Raw genomic sequence first — 24,475 nt, 5'->3', positions numbered from 1 at the left:
GCTTTAACCCCTCAACAGGTCCAGCTTACCCTGGACATAGGTTAATTGGTATTTGCAGATAGTATATAAAATAGAACAGCAAATAAACAAGATGCAACAGTGTCTACTACAGAGCAAGAAGAACTAGTTTTTTAAAGGGAAGACCTTGCTGAAGAAATGATCTTCTAGCTGAAATCCAAAAGATGCAAAAGAGTCAGCCAGGGAAATTTTATTTCCAGACAGACAGAACAGTAAAGGCAAAGGCTGAGAGGGACTGAGTTTGGTTTATAAAATAAAAACACTAAAGAATTGCACAGCTTTAGAGGCACAGGTGGGAGATGATAACTTTGAATCATCATGTCCACTCTTTTACATGATAAAACTAGATGAAGTCATGAGAAGTTAAGAGATGTGGACATGCCATTGGATTCTGAGGCAGAGCTGGGGTCAGCACGCAGACCTCTGAGGCTTCCCCTGTCCATTACAGGATGCTGCTGCTCCTTCACCCATTTCTCTCATTGGGATTTGGCAGTGACCCCAAGCCAGGGACCTGAACAGGAACAGACTTCATGTTTCCTGCTCAAATTCCTGCAGTGGGTCTCTAATATACATAAAAAGAAACCCAAGCTCATGCAAGGCTTTGTGTGATCCAGCCTTGGGCTGCTGCCCTGGCCTCATTTCCCACCCTCTCCTCCTCACTCTCTGTACTAGTCACATCAGCCTCCTTTATGTTTCTGGAACAAGCCAAGCTTCCTCCCAGAGCTCACTCTGGTCCCTGTGACAACAGGACCCCCTCTGGCAGCCCGTCCTGGTCATTCCTTCCACAGCCTGACAGCCCCTCCCCCTCCACTGATCCCACTTTATCTTTCTTCTTAGGACTCACTGGGTGCCATAGAATGAACTCCACTGGACCATTTGATGCTAAATGTTTATTGGCTCGTTTGTTTGCCGTCTGCTTTCCCCACTAGAATGTAAGGTCCCTGAGGAAAGAAAATTGATTCGTTCACCCTCTTAGAATAGTTGCACGATAGGTACTCAAAAATACTTGCTGGATGATGAATTTGTGATTGAGAGAAGGAGTGAATTGGCGGACAGAAAAACTCACTTCTGGTCCACTCTCTGTCACTAAGTTACTGAAAGATTTTTGCCTGTTAGAGAATTCCTCCACTGTGTCTCAGTTTCTTCATCTGGCAGATGGACATATGATTTGTACCTTATGAAGGGTTAGTGGAATATGAAGGGTTAAAGGTGTGAAAGTACTGTACATTATTGAATCTATTAAGCCAATGCAAGGTTTCCTTTAAAGTTGAAGGCTTTCTGAGTTTGAGTGAATTTTACTGAATTGGAAGGAAATCCATCCTCAAAGAATCCTCTGTATATTTTAAAATTGATCAGGCCTCATCAGGTAGAGCAAACCTGGTCTATTGTCCATGAAAGAGCACAGAGAGAGGGAAGAGATCCCAGATCAGAATCCAGCTTCCTCCACAAGCTTAGTGGTGACTTTGGGGATCCATAGGAATCTGACCCTGATGAGCTTTAGATACCTCTTCTCTCAAAAGTGTGAAGGGTGGGGGTGACAATGGAGGCAGCTTCCTTCTTAAAGGTTGTTTTGTTGCATGTGTCTATATCATCATGATAATCCTAGCCATCCCTTGATGACCCTGTCTGCACCAGTGATTGATTGCTCATTCTGCACCACCATTTATTGATCACCAAGTCTAAACCACACATTTGACACGCATCCTCTTATTTCATCTCCCCCGACACACTTCCCAGCAACCACCCCATTATTCAGACAAGCAAACCAAGTAACTTAGTCCAAGGTAGGATAACTAGTGGCTTGTGAGCCAATACTTCAACTCAGGTATGCCAGCTCCTGGGCAAGAACTCCTAACTGCTGTGCAAACATCATGCACAGACAAAGGGATAGCCAAGTTCAGAAGGAAGGGAGACACACTGTCTCTTCATTAAGCCAGTTCCACTTTGGGAAGCAGGATAGAAAAATCCCACGCTTCTGTAACATGGTTAAATTGATTTCACGTGTCTGGCTTCTTCCCTTTCCTCCCTCCACAGGGTTTCATGGACATTGACTTAAATAAATTCAAGGAGAGCGGAGCGAACGTGACAGGTTTCCAGTTGGTGAACTACACGGACACTGTCCCGGCCAAGATCATGCAGCAGTGGAAGAGCAGCGATGCTCGGGACCACACCCGGGTGGACTGGAAGAGGCCTAAGGTGCGGGAATCACAGCCCGGTCCCTGAACCTACCCCGGATTTGGGGGTGGAGGGAGAGTTAGCCATTAGAAAAGAGTTGGTTTTCTAAAAGGAACAAGCAAAGGAAAATATATCCATAAACATTATTGGGTGTATGTTAAAAGATCAGACAACCCAAAACAATAGTTTTGACAAGAAAGGTAGACATTGAATTCTTCTCTCATGCAAGCAAAATTCAGGAGTCAGCCATCCAGGGCTTGTGTAATGGCTGCACGTCATCGGGATTCTTCACCTGTTATGCTAAGATGAGGATGTGTCTACAGCCCCACAGCCCAAGATGACTGCTTAAACTCAAGCCATTATCTCATGACTCCCTGCTTTAAGAATTATTTTCAGAAGTCCCATGCAGAGCTTTCACTCACATACCAGTGGCCACATCTTAGAATACTTCTCTCCCTGCAAGGGAAGCTGGAAAACCCTCTGTCCACTCTGGCAGAAGCACCATGTTGCACAGCTCAGGAAGATGCTCATTTGGGGGGAGGATAGAACCTCCTTCAGTTGTGTAGTGAGGTGGCTCTCATTCTGCACAACCCTGAGCCCAGCTAACAATCAGGAAAACCTAACTGAGGATTCACCAGCAAATCTCTACTCCTGGGTCCCATTTCAGTTATGAAGCAGGCAAATGCAGCCCTGAGTCCAGCAGCTGAGATCTATTTCATTTGTGATTTGAGCATGGTTTAGAATGTTGATAGCAAGTGATTTTTTTTTTCCCCATGTAAAACCAAATAGTTCGGCAGTGGCTATGTGGAATACCGTGTTGAGAAGGATTCTGAGGCCAAATTTTTATTTAGGACAAACAATGAATCCTTGGTGGACTTTTTTTTCTTACTGCTAGTTTGATTTCTTTTTGTGAATTTCAGGCTGTATAACGGAGATGTTTCTTATCCCACTATTGACGGAACTGATTTAGCTCTTCATCAGTATGAGCTTAAACAAATAAATCCCCACTGTGCTTATAGCCATGAATGAGCCACACAGGCATTCATTATAAATATGCCACCTAATTTGCAAATGTCATATAAATTTTTAAAGACAGGAATAAGAAAAATGGTTTCAGTCAGCTTTTCACCATTGTGACCAAAAGACCTGACAAGAGCAATTTTGGAGGAGAAAAAGTTTATTTTGGGCTCACGGTTTCAGGGGTCTCAGATCATAGATGGCCAACTCCGTTGCTCTGGGCCCAGGGTGAGGCAGAACATCATGGTGTTCTGGGCATGGTAGAGGAAAGCAGATCAAGACATGAAGCAGAGAGAGACTGAGCTCAGCTCACCAGGGATAAAATACATATCCCAAAGGCACAACCCCAGTGACCTCCTTCAGCCACCCTACCTGCCTTCAATCACCACCTAGTTAATCCTATCAGGGGATTAATTCACCCATTAGATTAAAACTCTCATAACCCAATCATTTCACCTCTAACCCCTCTTGCCCTGTCTCACATATGAGCTTTGGGGGGGGGGGACACCTCCTGTCTAAACCATAGCAAAAATCAATGTCAAAAATTGGAAAAATACTTACACATTCATTCTACAGTTCTCCATCACAACCTCACAGTGTGCCCAACAACAGGAAGGGTATTAGGAACAAGAAGACACATGTGGGTTCCAAAGCCAAGAAATTGTTTTTTCTCATGCATATCTTAATCCCCTTTTGGGGGGAAGAATTGAGAACTATCATTAATAAACTCAATGGGAGGTACAGAATATGAACATACCACATGCAGAAATAATTAAGAGTTCACTTGTCTTGGGATTCTTTTTTTCTTTTTCTATTACAAGAGATGGTGGAATAAACAATTCATCCTGGCGCCCACTTGGTGTCTATAATGCAGAGAAAAGAAACTGATTTGCCATGTATTTGGCTGCAAAATGTGTTTTACTTAATATATGCATTTTCCCCCAACTTAACTGACATTTTAAAAATGTTAAGACTGTACTCAAAAATCTAGACTTCTGACCTCTCTTTGAAAGTCACAACCGGTCATACTGAACCCACAACTCAGGAGGGCAACATTGCTGTTGAGGTGGAGCAGCCGCAGGTGAGGGCAGGCACGCTCTCTGGGTTCATGGCTGCCTCCCACCTGCACTTGGCACTTGGCCCCTGCACAGTTCTCCTCACCAGGAAGCACAGTTCCCGCCCAACTCCCCACCATCTTCCTATCAGCAACCTCTGATACCTGTCCCCATTCTTCCCACCAGTACACCTCTGCTCTCACCTATGATGGGGTGAAGGTGATGGCTGAGGCTTTCCAGAGCCTGCGGAGGCAGAGGATTGACATATCCCGCCGGGGGAATGCTGGTGACTGTTTGGCCAACCCAGCCGTGCCCTGGGGGCAGGGGATTGACATCCAGAGAGCCCTACAGCAGGTGAGTCTGGCTGTGCTTTCTACCTCTCATGGGAGCCCAGTGGGGAGTTCCAGTATCAAATTCAGGCAGAGCAAGCTATTTGAAGGAAAAGGAAGAAGATGCCTGAAGTTTGGAGCAAGCACTCTGTTATTTGTGGCTCTTGGCGTACATGGAAATCCACATCGAAATTAAAATAATAATAATAATAATAATAATAATAATGTAGAATAGTCATTTCTTGTAGTGAAACAGCTTTATTTTCTACTTGAGGATTGTTCTGAAAAAGAAAAGCTGACAATTTCTGTATTTAGGGAGGGGAAATGAAACATAAGGGGTGACACCGAGCTGTGTTGGCAGTCCCCTGGACTTTGTCCTCATTACCTTGGTTTCATGGGGGTCTGCTGCAAGCAGGGACACTGAGAATGCTTCTCAATACTGAACCTGTCTTCTTGCTTCTCAGCATTGTGATCCCCAATTTGGTTTGCACTTGAGAGCAGATAAAGAATAAGAATAGAAATGGCCATGTCCACTCCAACTGTTTGGTGAGGTCAAGGATTCTGAGGCTGAATCCTATAGCACAGATAAGAGTATAAATGTGCCATCAGTGATAGGTCTGCCTTGGAAGCAGGGTGTGACAGTGGCATTGTTATCTCGAGATTGCAATTAAATCACCTGGTCAGTCTTGAAGTAGGACATGGAACCATCTGTATTCCCCAGCTGGTGGCCCAGATTCACCAGCTGGCAGACCTAGGGGCAGGCTGCACATCTACACCCTTCGACCCCCTTTAGGGTTAGAGCACACGTTTTAAAGCATATCCGTACATTAATCATAGAGGCTGTTGCTATGATTCAAAACTACAAACAAACATCATGAGATCTAAAATCATAAGCAAAAAGGGAAGTGGGCCAAAACAACCCTAGCTGAGTACAAGCTAAAGAACGGTTACTAATGTCTAGACAAACATTAGCATTCTATGCGGTTGGGGTACATTGCCCAAGTTCAAGTGTATAGAATAGAAGGAACAATGTTGCCATTTTGTGTTGCCAATATGCTATGCTAAGCAATTGTTGGTAGGTATAGAGGTGGGGTGCTCCCATGGGAGAAGCATCTCCTACATGACATGGAGTCTCAGGGTAAACTGGAGTCTGTTTGGTCATTGCCCATAGAGCCTGGCCCATAATAGCAAATGTAGACATGTTTGACATTTCTGGTTCAGAATATTCTGGGTACTTGCCCTCTGATTTATCATTCATGGAGCTCCTAGAGGTCTCTGGATGTCTTTAGAAGCACCTTGATCCCAGGTTCTCAGTCTGCCAATGCACAGCACCATATTATTCCCCTGATGGAGAAGCTGTATATCTCAAGGGGTGGGGGAGGGAGCCTGCACTAAGCACAAAGGAATGACAAAGCAGCAGGTGTATTGGCAAACCAACCACCACAAGATATTTTGGTGCAAATGTCTCTCAGAATCCATCCTTCCCAACCAATTGAGGTGGCTGGGTAAGACCAGATCTTCTTTTAAGAGTGCATTCAACCGAAGATGAATCTAGGTTCCCAGGAAAGGAGAGAAGAGTTTCTGAATAGGGAGAAATGTAGGGCAAAATGTACGACCCTTTGCATTTGTTTTCCAACCACACGTGCACAGCTCTGGCAATTTCCACAACCTGGAGAAAAAGGCAAGACAGGAATTCCACCAACTGCTCCTCAGCCCTGATGAAGTGCCTTTGTGTAGAGGAGAATATGGAGCTCTGTCCTTCAGAATGAGGCTAAGCAGAGGACCTGCTCATGACAGGAGGAACATGCCAAGGAGAAACGTCAGCAGCCCTTTCCGTCCCCACCCATCTCCATGCAGGGCGACCTCCAAATCACTAAGCAGCAACAGCAGATACCAGAGCAGCTTCTAGAAAGATTGCCCGAGGGGCAGCGCCTGCCCCCAGATTATTTAACATGCTCTTCCAGACTCCACAGTCCAGACAGATTCTGTTTGCAATGTGAGTCTGGTTTCTCAAGGTCCCAGGGACTTGCCCTTGGCTCCACAGCCTTCTGACTCCCCAGCCTCTCCCATCTTAATGACGTCCCTGATAGGATATTCTGACGCCACTGTGACAGGGATGAAGGCTGGGAGGCAATGTGGAGTGACAGCAAGGGCTCTGAGCCAGGAGGCAGGAGAGTTAAGCTCCAAGTCTCTCTGGGCAACCTTCAAATATTCATTGTGCTCTCCCATGGACCTCCTTTTCTTTATCCATGAAAATGAGTAGGTTGGAAATTTGGCTCCTCAGTCTCAAATAGCTCCAAGAACTCAGTCTATTTTTTTTTTCTTATGGTCTACCCCACGTCCTTCTGGTTGTAATATATACTCATTCTTCTGTTTCTGCTCTGACTAGGGCCGGAGAGGAAGTAGTTACCAGTTAAAAGCAGTTAAAAAGAATAGTGACCTCTTTTATTTGTCTTGAAGCCAAGACGTGGGTGTGCCTGCCTGTCCATCAGCAGCTCCCTGAGAGCTGCCTGCCTGCTCTGGCCTTGAGCCAAGCTCTGGGGACCATAAGAGAAGGCAAGGCCTTCTCTCAAGAGAACCCTTTAGCCTTAATGGAGAAAAAGCAAACCAACCAGAATGTTCCTACCCTAAACCAGCTGTTCACACTGATGCCCTTCCAAATCTCTGTTAAGCACCTAGAATCAAGAGTGTATTGCTGAGACCTTAGAGATTACTGACTCCCATTTGCTCTCACTTTGTAAAAGAGATCCAGAGTGCCCCGTGACTCCTCCCAGGTCACACAGCAGCCTAACTGCAGTGGTTTAACCAGATTCCTGCCCAGGGCCCCTCCTCCTACCCAGCCCTAGCCTAGGACCCTAAGAGGTTTTGCTTGTAATCATTGACTTCCGGGGTCTTCCACACATAGGCATGTCCACTGCCCAGTCATTTCGCCTTCTAGACCCATCTCTAAAAATAGCCAGGCCACCAGGCTGCAGCTGCAGTCACCAGAGCTGGGTAAATGCTGATGCCATCCATGCCTGGGAACCCAGGGGTTGAGGGGTCTCTGCAGCCCTAACCACTGGCCTTCAGGTAACACTTTGGGATAAGACTGTGATTCAGTTTGTGCTCCGATCTGTGAGTTAGGCCTGGAGTCCCAGCAAAGCCTACCTGGAGGGCTAGAAAACTGGAAAGTCAAATTGTAACACTTACTGGTAATAATGTCTACGATGTGTGAAGGGCTTACTATGTACACGTGCATGTATTATCTCATTGAATCCTCGATACAACACTGAAAAAATCTAGTGTCAGGAATTGTGCTTTAATCATGGAGAAATTGCACCTCAGGGAAGTTAAAAATTTCCTAACATAAGATAGCTCAGTGGTGGTGAAACTGGACTCCAATCCACATTTAGCTGACACCTCTTTCTGTACACTTAACTGCTCTGAAGCCTCAAAGACCCAGCCCAGCAGGGGAGACACACAGCCCTGGCCCAGTCCCTGCAGCACATGGCCTTGGGCACTGTCTGCACACCCACTCTCCCTTGCTGCAATTTCCTAGCAGCAGAGAGAAGACAATCAGCCCAGCTGCCTGCCCCCTGCCTGCCTTGCAGGGAGCTGTCCAGAATATTAATGAGCTCACATCCTGGAAACCCTTAGTACTCCAGGAAGGAGGTGGCACTAGGGGGCCCATATGTCGGCTTCTGGTTGAAAAAAAAGCCCCAAATCCCCAAGTCAAGCTTTTAACTTGTGGGAGGTCATAAACGTTTAGGGATATGATTAAAGACAAGAAAAATCTTTGGGCTCTTTTTCCCAGAAAAACATACACATGTACTTACATATATTTCTGCATGACCAGGAGTGGGGCCAACATAGACACTCCAAGAAGTCCAGCCCAATACCTCAAGTTTAGAATACCTGCTCTAAATATGCTTCATTCCTCTTAGCCTTTATTTTTATCATCTGTCAATTAATAATCAAGCCTATGGAAGTGCAGGTATGGCCCCCACATTGCCAAATGGGATAGGGTTGGCAATAGGAGTCTACACAGTCCCTCAAGATCTGTTTTTGAAGGCAAGACAAGCATATGAGAAATAATTGCTAGAAAGGTGTAGAGGAAAAGTTAAATCACATAAGCCAGCTCTTGGTTCATGGACAATCAGGGCAGAAGACATCACTGAGGAGTGTGGACATCAGCAAGGCTTCCGGTAGGAGGGCACCTGGGCCTTTCACTAGGGTGAACACACGTCATTTACCATGGGAACTGGGACACTTGAGTGAAAAGTGGGGCTGCAGATGAAGCTCAGTGGTGGACAGCTTGCCTAGCATGCTCAAGGCCCTGGTTTTAACTCCTAGCAATGCAAAAAAAAAAAAAAAAAAAAGTGAACAAGAAGTAAAACAAGATGAATGGTCAGATAAGCCTTAAAGTAAGGGTGAAATTGAACAAGGTGCAAACCAGGTTTTGAAGGTTCTAGGAGAGGATGTTGACACCCAGCAAGAGACGAGAGGGATGGAGCAAGCAAGGCTTTGTGGGTGCCACACTTGGCCTGTTAGGAATCTAGCAAGAAAGGAGCTGGATTCTAACTGTGGCTCCACCCAATACTATCAGGGGAATCCTGGACTAACTTACTCAACTTTTCTAGGCCTGAATTGCCTCATCTACTAAATGAACCCAATTTTTATAGTGCTTCTTCCCTCAGTGGCTTCTCATAAAGCTCAAAATTAAAAAAAAAAAAAAGCATAATGCATATGCTCCTTGGAATCTTCAGGAAACTGCATGAGATAGTTAGACTCAGGATTATTCTTCCCTTTGCTCAGGGGGAAAGGTGCAACCTCAGAGGGCTTCTGAGACTTCTTCTGTCTTGAATAACTAGATCCAGCAGAGTCTTGGGTCGCAGGCCTCACAAGTGAGCACCTAGAAGAAGGGACCAGAGGAAGGATCTTCCTGAAGGTAGCTGTAATGAGTGTGTAGAAGCCCTGGGTCCAGAGTGGCCCTGTTGTCTCCCCCAGGGCATTTTGGTTGGGGGAAAGATGTCAATGTTGACAACTGACAGAGATTCCATGCTTGGTCAAACTTTAGTTGGGCTTCTTAATCTCCTGGACTTATCCATGCACTTCCAAATAAAATCCAGCGTTAGCAAAGAACCCAACTAAGTCAACTTAGCAAGATCCTCCATGATCCAGTTCCCCAACCTTCACCATCTCTCAGGCAATCTACAATGATCCTGTTTTGTCTTCAGCAAGAATCCTATTAGGCCAGAATCTCCCTTGCTCCTTCAGGTTTCCTGTTTCTTCTTAGTAATTTTCCATCCACTGACCCCACCTTATTCCTTCGCTATAAATCCCCACTTGCCCATTTGAAGATGAGCCTGATCTCTTTCTCCCACACTGAAAAATATCCTATAAACATGATCCTATACCTATCATAATTGTCTGGAAGAGAGCCTTCCTTACCATGCTTTAACAAGTGTCATTGAAAAAAAATGTTTTTTAACATGCCTCAAGTATTGGAGACATTTTCATCACCAGGCAGGAAAGAAAATGTGTGCTTCAGCCTCCCCACCAGCAGGGGACTCTGAGCTGGCACTTAGTGCCCACCCAATACCATTTACAGGAAACTCCAGGTTAATTCTCCATCTGTCACAGAGGGAGTTGACAGGCACCAGGATGGCGCCAGGAGCAGGACCAGGAAGCAATGCCTGGGCTTCATGAGTCTGACCCCACTCACTCTGGGGTCAGAGAGCATGGCCAAGCTCCCAGAGCACAGAACTGATGGATGGGGACAGCAGGTTGGGGTTTACACAGAGCTGAAGTTTCTGAGAAGCTGCTTCCTCTCACCCTGAGTCCTGGCTCTCCACAATAAATGATTTGTGGCTGGACCTTCCTCTGGGCCTTGCCTTGCTCTGCCCTCACGGCATGGTGATTCTGGGATGTTTCCTTTCCCCTTCTCCAGTGCTTTGACTTTCTACAGTGTGTATAAGACTTTCTCCCAAATATAGAGTAAGAGCCTTCAGTTACCCCAGGCTTCTAATGACTTACTATGAATCTTTTTTGGGGGGTGGAGGTACCATGGATTGAACTCAGGGGCACTCAACCACTGAGCCATATCCCCAGCCCAATTCTGGTATTTTATTAGAGACAGGGTCTCACTGAGTTACTTAGCACCTCTCTGTTGCTGAGGCTGGCTTTGAACTCGCCATCCTCCTGCCTCAGCCTCCTGAGCAGCTGGGATTACAGGAGTGTGCCACCACACCTGGCACTTATTATGAATCTTGAAGACAAGTGCCTTCAGATCTGAGGCTCAGTAATCTTATCTGTAAAATGGCTAAAAACCCACTGTTATGGCTCTTTAACAAAAACACACAAGGTTTCTGCAAATGTCAGAGAAACGGTTTCTTGTGAAGACACTGACATTGCAAGGGGACATGTGAGCCCTGGAACTTTGCAAGAGTTCTTGATCTTATCAGAAACTGAAGCAAGCACGTAAAAGTGACAGTGACAAAATTCTCATTTCTGCTGAAAGAGACCCCTTCTCTCCCCTTCTGTGAGACAAATTACCACATCCAGGGCCTTTATCTTACATCCTCTTATTTTGCAGACCTCTTACCCATTCTACAAGGCACAGTTTAGTCGTCATCATCGCCATCATCACATCACCATCACCATCTCCATCATCATCACCGTCTCCATCATCATCATGATCACCATCATCACCATCATCACCACCATCACCATCATCATCATCACCATCACCATCATCACCTCATCAACACCATCTCCATCATCATCATCACCATCATTATCATCACCATCACTATCATCACCATCATCATCAAGACCATCTCCATCATCATCATAATCATCATCATCATCATCATCATCATCATCATCTACACAATATACACTCATAAACATTTACATCCCAGATGATGTGCTAAACTTTTCAGCTTTTTGAGAAGGAAACCAAGAAACAGGTTCTGTGACAACCCCATGGCCTTCTAGTTAAACAAAGAACCTAGAAGCACACCTAGAAGCACCCAGCAGGAGTGGGTGGTAGTCGAAGGCAGGTAGCACATGCTGCCTTGCACATTCTGTGTGGTCCACCCAGAGCCTTGCACAGTACCACTGGTTCCTGTTTGAGGTGCTGCTTCATATCTTAAGTGAAGATTCCAGAAGATATCAGAAGCTCTGGACTTTAGGCCTGCCTCTGCCAGTTATTAGTCCTAGGTCTGGAGTGGATCACTTTAGCTCCCAGAGTTTTAGATTCTCTCATGTAAATAAAGATGATGAGCTCCAAAGAGCACACCTCATGGAATTTCTGTGAATATAGATGATGCAGTATGTATGAAAGCATTTCATAAATATGAAATACTTGGGAAATGGTGGTAGCGTTAGTATCTTTCTTAGTAACAATAAGGTAATATCTAGCAGTTTTCAAAAACACACCACGGGCCAAGTATTGGTCATAAATATCTCATTTAACCCTTGGAACAAAAATCATAATTAACTGGAATTGGTCCTATTAAACAAATGAGGAAACTGAGTCATGGAGGGATGAAGTAGTTTGCCATACAATGTGCTATGGTTAGTATGATGCTTGAAACTGGGGCCAAAATGTTGTGCCCATTTGAATCGCTAGTGACACTTCCTTTGGTCGGGACAACTCAGTCTACCATCCAGTCATCTATACTTCTACCCCACTCTGTCCTTCTTCTAAAAGAGTCTCTTAAACTGATACCCACCCACGTAGCAACACTACCCTGAACCTGAGCCAATGGAAAAGCTGAATGTGGGCAAAAGAGGACCAAGGGGAGAAGGAGGTGAAGTTGTTGATGGCCTGGAACATCTCCTTTCATTGTAGTAGGATCTCTGCTCTGTTTTCTTTCTGAAAAGCAAGAACAATCCAGACTTTTGCAGAGCTGGACATTTCTCCAGATTTCAGTTGTGAAAAGGAAGAGTTCGTTGTGTCATTTGCTCAGCACTCAGGGCCTGTCACGGCCTCCCCACTGAGACTTCAAACCAGAAGGAGATGCAAGGTCAGCCTCAGAACAAGTACACACACATGCACACACAGTCTCTCTTTCACTCTCAAACACCACACACACACACACACACACACACACACACCAAATATGCTTATGCCTCTCAAATGCAGAAGAACTAACTGATCACTCTTAGAGAAAGATGAAACTCTGCAAGACTTCTTTTAAACTATTCAAAGGGTAAAAAACAAACAGTGCTGGATCCCAGGCAAAATTGGCCCTTGTAACAGGAAGATACCTAACTCTCTGGCCTTAGGCAAGACAGATCTGAGGATATAAGGTGGGTCACCATTAGAGAATATGTTTCCTTGTACCTAAGCCGATGATACACAGCTAGACTCATTCTCAATTTGAGGGTGGACTTAACTGGGATCCACTGGTCACCTACAGATCAGCAGGCTCTGAACTGGACTCCAAAAAGGTCTTGGATCCCCAGGTTGACCAGTTGATTCTTCATATAAACTTGAAGATACAAGTCCATGAAAGTTTGATTTGAAGAGGAGAAATCCTAGGCAGCATATTTTGGGATTCTGATACAAGTTGAGTTTTAACCACCTGAGACCTCTATAAACTCTGCACACTATGTTCTGAATACATGGCATTTTCTCTGGGTGCTTTTCACTTTCACAGGACTTTCCTATTAGCTATGTCATTTAAGGTAGGCAGAGCCCAAAGTTTGGAAACTGGAAGCTTAAAAAGGTGAATCACTCAAGGGCACTTAGCTGTTAATGGGGAAGCTGGAGTCAGATCCAAGTCTTTACATTTCCAGACATTTTATTCCCCCAAACTCACAGAGGAGTTGAGGAACCATTTTCAAGCATAACCCAACACAGGTCTGGCTTCTGATCTTGGGTCTTCTCCTGACCTATCTATGATGGCACATCAGTCCCTTGTCTTTGCAGATAGCCTTCCGTTTCTTTATCTTCAAATGTGTGTCTAGGGAAGGGGTGTGTATGGTGAGGGTATTTGATTAGGAATGGCACAAAGATTCCCACATTTTTATGCACTCTGACCCACTGTTAGTGTTTGCCTGAAGGAATGGCTGAAAATGATATTCAGGTTTATTCTCAGTTCAGTGGAAAAGAAATTTTTAGTATTGATGCCTGCCTTGGGCAAGGGAAGTGGTAACATTTGGGCAACTCCAAGACCTCATTCCAAGTCACATCCTTGGGTTCTGGATTTTTATGTTAGCAGGAAAAGCAAACAAACATGAAGTTCAGCTTCTGAGTTCCTCGTTCACCATTTGGTTTTGTTTCCCAGGTGCGGTTTGAAGGTTTGACCGGCAACGTGCAGTTCAATGAGAAAGGACGCAGGACCAACTACACTCTCCACGTGATTGAAATGAAACACGATGGCATCCGAAAAGTAAGGATCACCTTTGCTTCCATGTGTAGGGAAGAGAGGGCTGAGCAAAGGTTTGGGTGGGGCTGAGGGCCTGGGAGCTGCCTCTCCTGGACTGAAGAGAGTCAGGCCATGTGGGGAGTAGCCAACCAGGGTGCAGGGGAGTCAGACTCCTTCTGTAAGGATGTATTCCTCCATCTGCAGAAAAGAGATAAAAATCCCTGCTTTTGTCAAAGGTGCTTGTAAAAACCCAAGGGATAGGAAAACACTTTGAAAATATATCTTTTTACAAAGGATGTATACAAAATGCCATTACTATTCCTGAGGGATTCTGAAGTCGGAATCTGAGAATGATGTTTATTGATGAAGTTAACAATCTTCTTCTAATCCACACTTAGTCACATCCACTCCACTTATCATACGGAAGTCAAAGTGAATATTTCATGCATGTGTGGGTGGGGGGAGGATATATATATAATATTTTAAAAAAATATATTGTTAAAATCTTTGGGATAACACTCAAAATTCAACCAGACGCGATATGATCTGCTCTTCTGCCAATTTCTCCAAACTTGATCTTTGATACTCCCTTCCTCTCTCCACTCTAGTCATTCTGATTGTCTTTCATATACCATGTTCTTTCTCGCAAAAGAGACTTCACATGTGTTCCCTCTGCCTGGGACTCTCTGTGCTGTTCTCCCTTCTTTGGTCCGTCCAATGCCTCCTCAGTCTTCAATACTTGGAGCAAATATCATTGCCCAGGGAAGCCTTTCCTGGCCTCCTGTATTTCAAGGCAGCCTCTGCTTCTCTGTCCATGGTCTGCATCACGTGTCTAATTCCTGATGACTGCCAGACATGGCATGGTGACGACCAGGCACCATACAGTGAGATAGTAGAGCACCATGGGTCACCGCACGGGCTCCAAAACCCTGGAAATGGAAGGCCTGACTCCATTACTTAACCTGCCGAGGACACTGCACAGGTTATCCTGGGCTTTTAGTGCCCTAGTTCTCTCATCAGGTAAACAGGGATCACCATGATAAATGCTGGCCTCGTAGGATCATTAAAGGAATTAAATGATCTGTGGGGTCCAGAAGTTCAAAGTGCTAGACCTGGCCACATTGAAAGTTGTCCCATGACTTCAAACATAGCGCTGTCTCTGCCTGTGCTGCCAAATGCACTTGCCACTAGCCACGTGTCGCTATCTAAATTTTTTAATTTATAAAAAATTAAAAATTCGTCGTCACAGAAAATTCATCTCTTGGTGGCATTCGTCACATAGCAAGTACTTCATGCCATAGATGGAGAATACTTCTATCATCACAGAACATTCTACTGGATGACTGTGTACTCACTGTATCCCGAGCAAACTATGCCATTAACACAGGCCGAACATGTTTGTGTCTTTCCACAATGTCAGCATTTACTGAATAATAATAAACTCACAAGCCACACTTTGAGAGTGATCAGGGGTCACCACTTTTAGCAGTGGTGATGCCTGAGAGTCAGAATTTGGCAATTACAAGTTCTTTTATTCCGTTCCAATCTTAATTTCTAATATCTATAACACTTAAGTCACACACCACACTTCACAAGACGATATATATGTTAATACAAACACATGTATATGTGTATAGATGTCATGGAAAAACTAAGAAAGGCTAAGGCAGCCAGAGGGTTACAGGACACTGTACAAAGACCACAGGCAGAGAGAGAGATGAATGCAGAGTTGGAGTCACTGAAGGTGGTCAGATAAGTATTTTAATGAGCCAGTTCTGCACAGTTGTCAAGGCAGAGGATCCAAACAAATGGCAGTTTTAGTTTCAGAGTGTCAGTGCCCAGTGTCAGCTTGGTGTCAGCTTGGAATGGGCTATGAGTCATGGTCCCAGAGAGGAGAAACTACTCTATGCTGAAGCCCAGAAGGACTGGGAATCGGAAGTTTGTCACTTTGGCAATTTTCCTGGGCAAGGCTCTTGAGAGTGATCAGGGTGTCACCGTGCCCAGTCTTGGGGTGGGGGGGAATCACCTGTTAATGGGTCTTAGGTTAGGGGTTGTCTCAGGTGGATTTAATAAGCTCCTGGTGTTCCTGACATGATTTGGGATGTCCATGCGTTCAGGTGCTCCTTGATTTTGCTGGATAACTTGGCACATGTCAGTTATCAATGTGCCCTGAGGTTGTGGTGAGCAGATGTTGGCTGTTTACTTGTACAAATAAGCTGTGGAGTCATTCTACCTCAGCACTTGGACTCAAAATAAAGTAGCTCATGACAAACCACTGCTTTACAACATGGAGTAACTCAGGGCTAGGCACAGCCTGAAAACCACAGTTGCCCACATCATGGCGTAACTCAGAGCAGGGCACAGCCTGCTCTCCACACACTGCATCCTCAAACCCCTGAAGCCTATCCTCTGTGCCCTCTGTTTCTGGCTGGAGCCCCACCTCAGCTCACACTGCTCGTCAAACCTATCAGTTTCCTATTGTTGCTTTAACGAGTTGTTACCAACAGTGGCTTCAAACAACACACATTTATCACTTTACAATTCTAAAGGCCCTACTGGGCTGAAACCAAGGTGCTGGCAGGGCTGTGCCCCTTACGGTAGACTATTTCTTTACTTTTCCCAACTTCTTCTAGTGGCTGCCCTCATTCCTTGGCTCCTGTTCTCCATCTTCAAACCCAGTGACATCCCCCTACTGAACCTCCTTCTCTCAAACCTAGCTAAGAAAGGTTCTCTTCTTTTAAGGACCCTTATAATTGTGTTGTGCCCACTCAGATAATCCAGGATGATCTCCCAACTCAAGGTCTGTAACTTTAATTACTCTGCAAGGTCCCTTTTGCGGGTAAGTTAACGTGTCTACAGGTTCTCCAGATTGTGGCATGGACGTCTTCAGGGGACATTATTCTGCCTACCACAGAAGTCAAGTCTTTTCTCTGTAGTCAAGGCTTCCCCATGCAGAAGAAGCTACCCTTGTCCTCTTGTGTTCCCACAACACATTTGACTCCAAAAGGACACCACCACACTGGCTATGGTGACCGTTGGCCACCATCTCATCCTCTCTCTTGGACTGAGAGCAACCTGAAGGCTCCCAGAGCTCATTCCTAAGGTAGCTCTTCAGTAATGAGCTACCTTAGGCCCACTACCTGTCTTTTCCAGCAAACCTTTGGTGTGGGGATTATACAAGGGTACCCTATGGGAACAACGTCCACTATGCCTGATGCTCTTCCAGGAATGGTTCACGTCTGAGTTCATTTTTGTTACCCCCTTTTCTTCTCATCCCTACTGCCAGAGAGACATCTGCCGAGTCACTTAGCTCTCATAACCCTCAGTTTCCACATCTATGAAATGGACAGCGTCTGGATGAGCACCTGATCTCTGTTCAGTGAACAGTCCCTATGTGTTCATCAACATCTAGGGGAAATGCCAAAGAGTGGCAGGTGACTGGCATGGGGGAAGCAATGAGGTGGCTTGTTTGTGTCTTTCGAAGCCTTTTGTTCCTTTGCGTGGTTGTAAATTATATCAACCTTAGTAATAGAGCCCACTTTTCCAGACAAGTAAACTAAGGCAGAGAGGCCCAGTGGGCTCTCTGGGGTCTCACACTGAGCTGTGGCTGAATGGAGCCCTGACATGGGGACCCTGCCTCTCCAGCCCTTACTCAGCCAGCCACAGCTGTAGCCAAGGCTGAGTGGATCAGAATGACACAATCAGGACATTTCTGATGGCTGATGAGTGAGGGAAAGCAGCGAGGGGAATGTCATTGCCCCTGAAAGGACACCAGCCTGTGACCTCCTCCCCAGGCTGTCTTCATTGCAGAGCGTGAGCAAGGTTGGCGGTATCACCTCCTGCCTTGCAGACAAAAACAGGAGAGTTTTGGCAGAAGATTTGGAACAAGCTAGCAGGTTGCTCTTAGACAGAAAATTACTGACCATGAACCTGGACTGTCCCTCAGAATCTCAAAATGGCCTTTTATCCTCAGGGGGGAAAAATTATTGGCATTTTCTTGTGGCTTGTATTGGTATTTCTACACAATGCACGAACAGCTGTGTGTTTGTCACAATTAAAATGTGGATATGGATCTGCATTTTGCTCTCTGGAGTACAGGAGAGGTTTAAAAAAAAAGATTCATTTCTACACATTAGCAGTAGACTGGATGCTTTGGGAGCATAGTTGTAGTGTAACAAGTCAAAATAGAAACAAAGACTTCCACCAAAGGGGCCATCTTCTAGCTGTGTGGTCTCCAGCTTCTCTCTGAGCCTCTCTGGGTCTTTAAAATAAGTTAGAGATGGGCAGGACAACCCTGAATTCCTCTCAGCTCTGACACCTTGCATTCCCCTGAAGAAAAGTGCCAGGTGATCTCATTTTTACCAACCTCCTTCCCCTGATCATGTGGTTCCTTTCCTCTGTGAAAGGGAGGTAGAGCGTTCATCAACACACAAGCTACCCTTTATGGGTTTTTCCCAAAATCATTACTTCTAGGAGCAGAGGAGTTGACCTCAAACCTTTTCTAGAGACTGACAGGAGCCTTTTATCTCTTCAAGACCTTCTCTCTATGAAGAACTCGTCGAGTGGAGGTGTTACAAAGAGATTGGTTGTTCTCAGCAAATAGTAGAATTACCTAGATACCTGGCTGAAAATGCAGATTCCTGGGTCCTGGCCCCTGGGCACCCTGCTTTTGGAGAAAAGAGGCCCCTGCAGTCTACACATTTCAAAAGTTCCCTCCCCAGCGTGAGGGCTCCTGATGCTCTGAGAGATGTTGTGAGAAACATTAGCCAAATTGTTAAGAATGTTGGCTTCAGACAGATCAGGATTTAAGTCTCAGGTGTACTCCGTGCCAGACACAAGACCTTGAACAAGCTATTTAGCCTCCAGGAACCTCAGTTACACCTTCTCTATTTAATAGAGCACAGGATTGCCGCAGGATTCAAAGAAACGATGCCTGCAGCCTCCATAGTAGGAGGTTCCCAAGAGTAGCACCAGTAGACCTTCAGCCCACATTTGTTTATTTGTTGTTTGTATTTTAAATTCCCTCCAACAGGTTGCAGGGATTTTATGTCAGTCCCCAGTTTGAGTGAGGCTGCCATGCAAGCCCATAGAATGAATGGCTAAAGTCAGAGCGTAAACTTAAGATCCAGGAGCAAATTGTTGTGCTTTATTTTTTAGATCCCAAGGCTGTTTTGAAACTTCCTTTCAAGTGACTAAATCCTCTCTTAGAATGTGAGCTTAAACATTCTTTGTTTACAGGGATCTGACTTCTGAAAATCCCTTCCTCCACATCCGTACCCTGGGGCCTTTTACTCTGCCAGCCTCCCGGCACACTGATTTCTCAGACTTCAAGGGTGACCTAGTTGTGCTGGTTTTGGTGAACATTACGTGACCTTACCTGGTGTGTGTAATAAAAAGGAACTGCTTCTTCCCGATTCAGGGCCTCTGGGACACTCTCCTGATCTTCTGAGCTACATCCTGCCTGCTCATGTGCCAACACACCCTCTAGGAACCTAGATCCACCTTGACATCACACTGAAACGTGTGTGTGCTAAGTGTCCATCCATCATAAAGTTTAGGAGCTTCAGAAACCAGGATTGGCACTGGCTCTGCTAAACTTAGTCCTAGGAAGTCCCATTTAGAGATTCCACTTCACCCTGGGTACTGATTTAGGGAACCCTCTCTGAATAAAATACCTTGTCAAATTCATAGAATCAAATTCTCATAAATGGCTGCCCACAGGAGAACTATACAAGGAAATTCTTTCACTTTTTTTTTTAATCAAAGGATCAGAATGATTGTTGACTTAACATCCTTATCCATCACCATTAATCCCATAGCTGGGTTTTGTTTCGTCATTGTTAGTTGTTATTGTTTTGTTCTTGCAGTACTGAGGATTGAACCCAAGGTCTCATATATGCTAGGCAAGTACTGTGCCACTGAGCTACAGATTTAGCCATTTCTTCAGCCCATTTTATTCTTTATTTTGAGAATAAACTCTCTTTAAGTTGCCAAGTCTAGCCTCAAACTTGTGATCCTCCTGCTCCATCCTCCTGAGTAGCAAGGATTACAGGCATGTACCACCATGCCCAACCGATCCCATAGCTGGTTTTTGGACCTAGTGGAAGGCATCTATTCATTTCAGTTTGATTTGATTCTCTTCATCCTGTCTCAAGTTTGTTATTCCCAGTTCTAACCTCATTTACAACTGAAAATAAAAAAGACTGAGAATTGAAATGGAGCTAATTATGTTATATGTATCTATGAGTATGTAAAGATGAACCCATTAAGTGTAACTAAAACATACTGATAAAAACAAAACAAATAAAAAATTAAAAAGAATTTTAGTTAGGAGGAATAAATACCAGAAATCTATTATATAACATAGTGACTATAATTAATAGCAATGCATTAAATTCTTGAAAATGGTAAAAGAGCCAATTTTAGGCATTCTCACCTCAAAATTTTGTGAGGTGATGAGTATGTTAACTAGCCAGATTTAGCCATTTCACGACCTGCAGATGTTTCAAAATATCAATGTTGAACACAGTGAATACACGATTTATCTGCCTACTTAAATAAAACTATTTTTAAAAATAATCAATATTCTAATATCCCAAAGAATTCATGGCTCTTCTTCCATATGACCTCTGTAGTTACCTTTAAATTTTTGCCATTTGATTTTGGACATACTGAATCCTGTTAGAGCTCTAAGGTATAGTCCTCATCCAATCACTTCTCTCCGTTTCCACTCAATGACCCCATGCCCAAGCCACCTCAAGGCTCCATGCAGTATCCCCCTTGCCAGTCACGGACCCCCATCTACATTTATGCCCCTCTAACAAGTCCACTTTTGCACCACAAGGTCTGGAAAATAAATTTCAAACATGAATCAAATTCTATTGCTCCTCTGCTTAAACCTTTTCACTGGGTTCCTGTCATCAGTAAAATACAAAGTCATCTCCAGACCCTGGCCTTCAAAGCCCAGACATCAGCTCCTGTTCCTCATTCTGGCTCATTACTCTGTATTTTTTCTAGCATTTTTCTGTTCCTGGAGCACATCAAGTTCATTCCTCTTCAGGACATTTGCACCTGCTGTTCCTTTACCTGGCTTTCTCTATCATTATATTTTCACACGCTGTGTCTCTCCTTGTCATTCAGGTCTGAGCTTGGGTGGAGCCATCTTGGACAGGCTCTCCCTACTCAAGCCATCTGAAGTAGCTTCCCACCACCCAGCAGAGCCATTACTCTATTTTACTTTTTCGATACTGCTTACTCCTTGTGAGATACTTTTACTGCTTGGTTGATCTAAATTAAGATTGGAAAACTTAAGCCTACAGGCCAAATTCAGCTCACCACCTGTTTTTGTACAGCCCATGAGCTAATGTTTTTTTTTCCAACAAACAGTTGAAATAAATCAAAAAAGATGATGTGGTGACATGTAAAAATTATACAAAATTAAAATTTGTGTCCATAAATAAAGGTTTTTGGAGCACAGCCATGCTCATCTGTTTATATATATTATCTATGGCTGGCTCCTTACAACAGCAGACAGGAGCAGTTGAAACAAAGAATGCACCATCCAAAAGCCTCAAATAATTCTTGTCTGGCCCTTTAAGATATTATAATTTGTCAAACCCTGATCTGGATATGGATTGTCTTTCTTCTCCTTTTTACCACTTTGCCACTTGTCTGAGTTGTTTTCTGCTCTATGACAAAATTCCACAGACTGGATAATTTATAAAGAAAAGAAATTTATTCTGCACACTTCTAGAGCTGTCAAATCTGACTCTAAGGTTCTGGTGTCTATTGAGGGCCTTCTGCTGCACCATGTGATGGAGGGCATCCTGTGGTGAGAACAGTCTCTTTTGTGACAAAAATCACCCTGCTATAACTAACCCACCCTCACAGTGACAGCATCAATCCACTCGTGAAGGTGGAGCCAATAACAGCATTAGTCCACTCAAGAGGGCGAAGCCCCCAGGATCCAGTCACCTCTTAAAGGTCCCATGTCCCAGTACCATCACAGTGGCAATTAAATTTCAACATGAGTTTTGGAGGGGACATTCAAACCATAGCACCACTAACCGTGGTCTCTAAAAGCAGAGACCATATTTGTATTACTTATTTTCTTCTTGGTGTCTAGAATATACTGACATCACATACCTAGTAAATTCATGCAAATGAGTGGCTGCTTATTAAATGAGTGGGAAATTCTTTGACTGTTTCTGGGTAATCAGGGAGCACAGTACTCTGGCCCATATTTCCATAGATCTGCCAGCCAAAGGGGAAGAGGGAAGCTGGCTAATTCAGTGAAATAACACCTCAAGCAGAACTCAGATGAAGTTACAGACAAATTTATTAACTTCAAATCCTTTAAGTGTATTAGTCCAGATGACCCTGGGTGCTGTGAACGGATACATTTCAAAATCTCAGCTGTTTAATGCAATTGACGTTTGTTTCTTATTTACTTAGTGACTAGTTCTTAACCTGAGGGCTCTGTCTGAGACTCAGGTTTATAGAGGACCCACTGCCTACTTGGGTGTTTCTGGCTGTCAACATTTAACAAACACACCAGGGAGGGGAAAAAATGAAAACTTTCTTTTTTCAATATCTTTATTTATTTATTTTTTTATTTATGTGGTGCTGAGGATCAAACCCAGTTCCTCATGGATGGTAGGCGAGCTCTCTACCTCTGAGCCAAAATCCCAGCCCCACTCCCCCCAAAAAACCCTGAGAACTTTGTGGAGATGTTGAGGGTCCATCTGAAGAGATATGCATCACTTCCCTTGCATTCTAGTGACAAAAACACAATCATTGAGCCCAAGTAGGTGCAAAGCAGGCTGGGAAAGGTAGTTTCTGGCTAGGTAGCCACTATCTACACTATGGAAGGCAAACAAGAATACCTGGTGGTCAGCTAGTTGTCTCGGCCACAGGAGGCAACTTTTAAAATTTTTGATTATAATTGATGTCACTTTTGGAGGTCAGGAGTGTGGCTTCAAAGATGACCTAGAGATATCAGTGTGTAAATTCAATTAGATGACTGTGTAAGGTAGATCAATTGAATTTTCAGTTCTATGAACATCTCCTTTTTCAAAACTTCATCCACTTTTAAAAAAAAATCTAGACTCATTTCCTATATTCAAAGACTCTTTAGAGGTAGATGGAAAACAGAAGATCAAAAATTATAACTGGCCCCAGGAGAAGACCTCTTGCTGTCAGAATTGTTTAAATCCTCTCCTGAACAGTAGCCCCAATCTTCACCAAACTACTAACTCTGATTTACTTTAAGATAGAATCAAAGTTCCTGCATATCCTCAGTAGAGAATCAAAGTGCTGTATAATAATCCAACCCACTTCCCCACGAACAAGAAATGTTCTCTCATCTCCAAAGTGCCATGTCTCTTTAGAAATCTCTGCCAGCTTTCTTTTTATCAAACTGTAAAACCAGATTTCTCAATCCACTAGTTTAAATGAGGCATAAGCATGAGTTTAGATATCAATCTCTACTGACTCTGAGAATATTAGTCTTATTTTCCTATAAGAGGATTAGTAATACAATAATATTTTTTATAGTATTTAACTAGTCTACTACCTTTTGATATGAACGTAGCTATAAATAAGCCAAGATACACATTATTTTTTTATAGATTCTAATGTAACATTAGTGCTATGATTCTAGTTTTGAAGGGCCACCATCCATAACAATTAATATTTCTCTCAAAGACATATGTCTGGTACACACAGATTCATCTTCCCCCCCCCCATCTTTTATCAAAATAACTTAAGATTTTAGATCAGTGTTTTGTGGTTTTGAATCACTTACCCTGGAATATTCTGTATGTAAAGAAGAATTTGGCTTGGAGTTTGGAATTGCTCTAGAATGTATACTTCTTTTGAGATTAATGATTTTCAATAGCAAATTAAAAACTGAAATGCATCATAGTGTAGAACTCTGTTAATCTTCAGCTAGTTGGCACCCTAACTATGCACCATGTTTTGTACACATTTACTCATTCAGTTCTCACAGTGGCCCAGTGAAGCAGGTTACTATATTCTAGCCACAGATCAGGAACTAAGGCCCAGTAATGTACACAAGATCATAGTCATTAGGAGAGGCTAGCTCTTGAACCAGGTCTGTGTGAGGCCAGACAGATGATATATTGAGCAATGAACCCCCTCTTGTTTAAAATAATACTAGAGGCAAGCAGCTACCCATGAGCTGTGTGTCTCTTCTTATTTTGTGATGGGATCTCACCAAGTTGCCCGGGCTGGCCTTGAACTTGCGATCCTTCTGCCTTGCCTCCCACTAGTTGTAGCTGGGATCACAGGCATGCACACTATTGCTGGCTTAAATAATACCTCTTCATATGCTGTGGCTTTTAGAGGAATTAGGATCAAGTCAAAGGATGTAACTTTCCCTTCTGATAGTTGTACAGTCAGTAGGAATAATTAAACTCATGGACTTACAGTGAAAGTAGGGAGGGAGGAGGAGAGAAAAGGAGGGAGAGGGGAAAGAAAGAAACAAAAGCATTCCCACACA

At 44.0% G+C, this 24,475-nt stretch overlaps 1 protein-coding gene across 4 annotated transcripts in view; it reads left to right on the top strand.

Moving 5' to 3' along the window:
- Positions 1–24,475, top strand: part of Gria1 (glutamate ionotropic receptor AMPA type subunit 1) — a 298,993-nt gene that overhangs the window by 178,131 nt on the left and 96,387 nt on the right. For 3 of the 4 annotated variants that reach the window (XM_027938610.2, XM_027938604.2, XM_027938603.2), the window contains 3 exons: positions 2,053–2,214; positions 4,452–4,619; positions 13,873–13,977. In XM_027938610.2, the coding sequence (XP_027794411.1) occupies positions 2,053–2,214; positions 4,452–4,619; positions 13,873–13,977 (435 nt within the window). The remainder of the gene's footprint in view (positions 1–2,052; positions 2,215–4,451; positions 4,620–13,872; positions 13,978–24,475) is intronic. The other variant, XM_027938605.2, reaches the window with a different exon arrangement.

The sequence above is a fragment of the Marmota flaviventris genome, chromosome 5 (genome assembly GCF_047511675.1).
Source record: "Marmota flaviventris isolate mMarFla1 chromosome 5, mMarFla1.hap1, whole genome shotgun sequence".
In the NCBI taxonomy this organism is placed as follows: Eukaryota; Metazoa; Chordata; class Mammalia; order Rodentia; family Sciuridae; genus Marmota; species Marmota flaviventris.
This window is presented reverse-complemented; position numbering and strand designations above follow the sequence as displayed.